This window comes from Schistocerca cancellata, chromosome 3 (genome assembly GCF_023864275.1).
Source record: "Schistocerca cancellata isolate TAMUIC-IGC-003103 chromosome 3, iqSchCanc2.1, whole genome shotgun sequence".
In the NCBI taxonomy this organism is placed as follows: domain Eukaryota; kingdom Metazoa; phylum Arthropoda; class Insecta; order Orthoptera; family Acrididae; genus Schistocerca; species Schistocerca cancellata.
This window is the reverse complement of record NC_064628.1, coordinates 841,191,423-841,197,547: the sequence shown is the minus strand read 5'-3', so window position 1 is coordinate 841,197,547 and position 6,125 is coordinate 841,191,423. Positions and strand designations below refer to the sequence as shown.

General features: G+C 36.1%; 1 protein-coding gene across 2 annotated transcripts in view; it reads left to right on the top strand.

Moving 5' to 3' along the window:
• The first annotated feature begins 297 nt into the window (after positions 1–297).
• The window catches only part of LOC126175895 (ATP-dependent RNA helicase SUV3 homolog, mitochondrial), a 72,894-nt gene continuing 67,066 nt past the window's right edge, over positions 298–6,125 (top strand). The window contains exons 1-3 of one of the 2 annotated variants that reach the window (XM_049922952.1): positions 298–733; positions 806–1,028; positions 4,114–4,282. In XM_049922952.1, the coding sequence (XP_049778909.1) occupies positions 403–733; positions 806–1,028; positions 4,114–4,282 (723 nt within the window). In that variant the 5' untranslated portion in view covers positions 298–402. The remainder of the gene's footprint in view (positions 734–805; positions 1,029–4,113; positions 4,283–6,125) is intronic. The other variant, XM_049922951.1, reaches the window with a different exon arrangement.

Genomic DNA, 6,125 nt, shown 5'->3' with positions numbered 1-6,125 from the left:
TTCACGGTGTCGTTGGTAAAAATGTTAAGATTGTGGCAATGACACAAGCGTCGAACAATGTAGGCGACGATTATGAAGAAACACAGCACTTGAGCCACTCAGTAAAAGTAATGTGATATATATAACAAGGATTTCTGACGTGACTCAGTTCACCGATGTTGGCACGAAAATGCACTCATTTTAATAATTTTTTTCCGTTGATGGTCTCGTGCCTCTGCAACAAATACCGACAGTCGTTTTAGTGAGTTCGGTTGTCGATTGTTTAATAGGATGCATGGAGCACGTTGTTACCCCTGCAAAGTGGAGTTTCTCTTTTGTTCGTATGTTGTTTACAGGTGCCGCATTTGTTTTGAAAACATTTTTGAAGATGAATATGTTTTGCTGTGATAAAAAATTGTAGTTATGTCGACTGGGATGCTTAGTTTTTATAGAAAGTTTCTCGTGACGTGCACCTCATCCAAAACAAATACCCGCCTCGTTACATATTCGGTTCTGAAATCAAGACGAAAATGTGTGAAAAGTTGTGTCATGTATTCTCAGATTCGTGGAAAGAAGGACGATACAAATTTATCACATTTGTTTGTGCCTGTACCTATAAAACCGAATCCAGATGACATCAATGTTGGAGAAGAGTTGACAGGCACTCTAAACAAACGTGATTTATTGAAAGTTTTAAACCAATTTTATCAGAAGAAAGAAATCAAACTACTCGCCCTAGAAAATGGGCTAGACAGTAAGTGTAAGTCTATTTAAAAAACCACATGCCGATGGCTTTGTAATTTTCTGAAATAATTTTGTGTTTCAGGCTACCTTCTGCATCAGGCTTATGTTAACTTTCGTCAGTATTGCGTGGAAGCAGCTACACTGCCTGTTGACCTGCACGTTGTTATAAGTGATATTTTACAGGGCGCAGGACATATTGATGACATATTTCCATATTTCATACGTCATGCGAAACAAATGTTCCCACATCTTGACTGCATGGACGATTTAAAGAAAATAAGTGATCTCAGAACGCCTGCCAACTGGTAAAGCTAATGACATATTTTTATGTTGGTAGTTTATGTGATTGATATAGTTACCATACAATACAAATGGTGGGTTCGTTTGGTGGAGGACGGGTGCGGGTGGGGGAAGAACATCAGTGTTATGGCAGATGAATTATATATTGAATGATAACGTGTGTGACATAAAGGTATGTCATATTTAACTTGCATGTAATACATCTTTTGAGAAATTGATTCTAATCTCCATTTTCAATATAATAAAAATGTTTTGTGTTCACAGTGTGACTATTCATCTTCTCATTTGTTGAGAAAGAAGGAAAAGTTTATGAGAGGCATGTTATTATTCCCTGTGTTACGAATTCTGTTTACTTTTGCGGATAGATATTTAAGACCTGCTACAGTTACAAAATCAAACAATGCAGAATCTTTAACAACATGGATTGAGCTTACTGTGAGGAAATTCTGCCTATGTGAGGGGATAGAACATATTCAGAGATTGACAAAAGTGAGATTTTGGTGGCATTCTTTCTGACACATTTTTCCAATTTTTTTAAAGCTTCAAATTTGCCCTTTCACGCATCACTACCTTTTGTTCTAAAGGAAGCTTGTTAACAAGTGTTTAGCCTTTTGAGTCACATATTATTTTCCTTATCATGTATGGAAATTTGTCCCTCTTCGTGTTATCCAAAGTCTTTTCCTTGTCTGTTAAGCTCATACATACAGACATCATCTTAATAAATTTCTCTTCTAATGCCCGTAACAGCCATATAGCATATCTTGGCCCCTTCGTTTTTTAATTGAAATTGTTTCCCACACATGATGCCGAAATACAGGAACTACGCATAAGTAGTGGGAGACACACTTCATGGTAGAGAGGACCGCCCACTCTCACACAGCACCTACTCAAGTCTGATTAGTATCTGTTTAAAGCAGTGCATGTTAAATATAACTGTTTGCTAACTATAGTTATTGAAGTAGAATACTGCAAAATGTGAGTGCTGCTGAGGGAAGTGTGATTATTGATAGTGGTCAATTTTAACATTTTATTTGTCACAAAGTATGTTGGGTTTGTTGTACTGGATAAATGGAAATGAAAGAAAATTGAGCCTCATAAGAGATTCCCATAATGTGGGAGATGGCTATTCTTGAATACTTTTATTTGTGTTGAAGTTGAACTAACTAGTGGTGTAACAGAAGTTACAAAATACTTCAATGATCAGGGGCTCAAGGTGAATATCACCAAATCTCAACTACTGACATTTAAAACAGGCAGTTCTCATCACAACAATATGAATAGTGTGTGTAATATCTCTGAAACAGAAATTAGTAACTGTAAATTCCTGTGTGTATATGTTGATGAAAATTTGCGGTGCACATACCACATTAATTTCGTATGTGCAAAAGTCAGTAGTGCCATATATCTCCTCAGCCAGCTCGCAAAGATAGTTCCTAGCCAAGCACTGAAATTAGTATATTATGGAACACTTTACCCCTTTCTGAATTACAGAATTGAACTATGGGCTGTGCAGCTGATGTAAATTTAAAAAGAATACTACTACTACTGAAAAGAGCAATAAGACTTATACATGGGATGGGACATAGGGATTCATGTCGTGAAGTGTTTGTGCAGCATGAATATCTGGCAATATATTCTCTGTACATCTTCAAAATAGTTGTATTTTTTATAAGTCAACGAACAGAAGCTATCAAGGGCAGTGATGTACATGATCACAACACTAGAACGAAGTGTAACTATTTCTGCAACAGAACAATGTTAAAAATGACTGATAGAAGTCCATATATCAGTGGTTTGATTTGGTATAACAAGCTACCAAACTCTCTAAGAACGTACACAGGAAATGTTTTTAAAATAAAATTAAAATCTTTTGTAATAGAAAAATGTTTATATTCTTTCAATGAATTTTAAGATAGTGATTGTAACATGAGGCGTTAGCATATCAGTTGTAATGCGATAAATGTAAAAAATAGACGTAAGAAGCAACAGCTACAGAATATAGTGTATTTTATAAGTATGAATATAACCATAGTATTAAGTCTGACGTTTGCAAAAGCCATCATTACGATGGCTCCATGCAAAGAAAATGTAAATAAATAAATAAATTTCCTGAAGGAGTTATGTATAGTTCCACTTGAACAGACAAGTATACCGTGTATCAGTGGCTGCAGAGCTATAGGAACTGCATATTATGACATAAAGTGTGGACCTATATATTGCTCATAGCAAAATAGCTCCAGATCAGAAACTTTATACTGTTGGTCATGGGTGGTGACATGTATTATAAGAATGCCTGGTTTGGATGATTAGTTTATTGGGTAGATGACCAAATGTGTCGATGCTGCCATATAATAAAGTTAAGACTAAATTACTTGTGTTTGTTCTTGTTTTAGCAGTTAGAACAGATTTAAAGAGAAAAACCTAGTAGTTTGGTTGTCTATGGAAGTCTGAAATTGTATGTGAAAGTTTTAACACATCATGAAAACTTCATAGAGGGCTTAAGAGTAAAGAAAAAAAGATTATAAAACATAATGTTCTGGTGACAAAAAAATTAAGTAATAAAAACCACAGTTTGTCGTAGAATGGAAAGTGCACTCATTGTGTTTGTAACATTGCAGAAGCAGCTCAATTATTAATTTACAATGCTTATAATAATCGTAGAGTGCTGCTGGTGGTCCATACTGCACAAATGGTTTAAGTGCTGTGGGAGGGAATGCCATTTCTAAAACATTTAGGGATTGAAAAACATTAGAAACTGGATGATTACTGCTTTTGACAGAATTGTAGATGACCTTTACATCTGAACGTGACACATCTAGGCTTACCAACACTGATTAAATATGTAATTTGTTAGTGGTAAGGTGCTCTTTTTATAAGTTTTTAAAAGGTGGGAGGTGTTTCTTTTCAGTTTGTCGCACCACTTATTGACAAACTCCTATCCAACAATTTTTTTATCGTTTAACTCATTGCAGGAATCTTTGGGAAAAATATATTTTGTTGAACAAAAGTCATTAAGATTTCTACTTGTTACAGAGCTAATGTGTGTTTGACTGTCAGGTAACCACTGACAATTTACTTTTATTTTGGAAGGTATCCAAATGCAAGGTCATTAACAAGGAGAATAGTATTCCACGCAGGGCCTACAAACAGTGGGAAAACGTACCATGCACTTGAAAGGTTCCTCGCTGCTAAATCAGGAATATATTGTGGCCCCCTGAAATTACTGGCATCTGAAGTTTTCAAGAAAGCCAATGAAAGGGTAAGTTTTTACTTTTCTTATAAATTTATGTCAGTATACTTTCAGTACTATGTATCAACAGGAAAATTCACTTGAGAAAACTTTGAAGAAACAGAACAGAACAGGAAAATTCACTTGAGAAAACTGTGAAGAGATGTAACAGCTGATGTACATTCCATCAGGAGGCGAAATTTTAAGGTCTGTCAATAAGACACATATTGAAGTATGAACAACTAACTTCCATGACAGGAGTGACTCAACTGTTGTGAGAGCAAGAGGAGACAAAGATGGAGCATCAGAGAGAATATGATGTGCATTGCAAACACTCACCATAGATGACAGAACAGAGTGAGAAATGAATATGAATTAAGAGGGAAAAAAATGAATTATTGCAGTTTACACGTAGGACGAAATCAGAAAAGAAAGTGGGAAGATGGCCAAAGGTAATGAGGGTGGGTGGGGGGCAGGGAAGGGGTTGCATGAAGATAAAAAAGTAAAAGGTTATAGAAAAAATGAATAAATAAATAAAATGTTAAAAAAATAATAAGAAAGTGGTGATTTGTGTTAACAGGGATTAAGTACAGGAGAGTAGTGGGATATCAACTTATGCTAGATAGCAAGTTCCCGTCCTCAGAGTTCAGGGTGGTGAGAGGATCCAAATAGCATGTGTGGCGTAGTAGACTTTAGGATACCTTGATTCGTGTTACAGAGCATCCTAGGCAACTGTGGACTTGGTGGCCGCAAAGTAGACTGTTTGTTGCTTCATACCTCTTCATGCACTCAACGAGCTTAGTAATTGTTATTCCTGTACAAAACATGTTGCAGTGAACATGGGTTGTTTGTTAAATGATGGCAAGGTTTCACCTGTTGTTCTGCCTTAACTGTTGTAACATTTATCAAGATCAAGGGTGAAGTAAGTGATAGTGGGTGATGGTATAGTGAGATGTAAGGGATGTTATGGAGGTTACAAGGTTGACAGAAGGCGGACTATGGGTTATTGTAGAGGTATCTGGGACAGATCAAACTCTAAAATGAGATAACCTCTCAACTGCCCAGTTTATCATCTATCAACAAGAGCAGTAGATATGGAAAACATTAACCTATAGTAACATCAACTTCTTCTCACCACCTCCAAAATTTTGTATAACTGTGCCCAAAAGGAACTAAGTTTACCTCTTGAACAAATCTCTGTATGACATTTAGGGTATACTTGTTTTTAGGAATCACCCATCTGCCATGACCCATGATATAGTTGTGCTGTACTGTGATGTGTTGTGTGACATCATCGAGCCATAGTGTGTTTTGGAGTGGAGGTGAAATGTTGTTGTAGAGGATGTGGTGTATGAAGAGGTGACATGCTCTAGAAATTTAATTATATGGTGGTGATGTGTATGTGAGATATGCTCATGTGTCAGTTAGTGTGCTTTGGTCATCATGATGTGGAGTGCACAAATTACATGGTGAACAATGGAGTATTTTATGTAGAGTATTATCATATAAAACAGAATATGTTGTAGGTACCTGGATAAAACTGAGTAAGTGGTCAGTGTTTTTAATTAAATCATGGGAGAAGGTATGTGGACCAATATTTATTAATATATCGAACATCTGACTACGTTGTTTACAAACATTGATCCACCTGCCTTTTCCCATGATTTAATTAAATAAATTATCCTAATTAAAACACAGTGATCTACTTACAATGTTTATTGAGAACTATTTTCTCAAGGGTTGTGCCATCTTGTTCCATCTGACTCATCATTTGATTTTTTCACCTCCCATAATTCAACACACATACAGTTACCAACTGCGACATGCGACAGAAAAGCTGCGAACACTGTAAGTGCACTTTACCCTAGGTCGT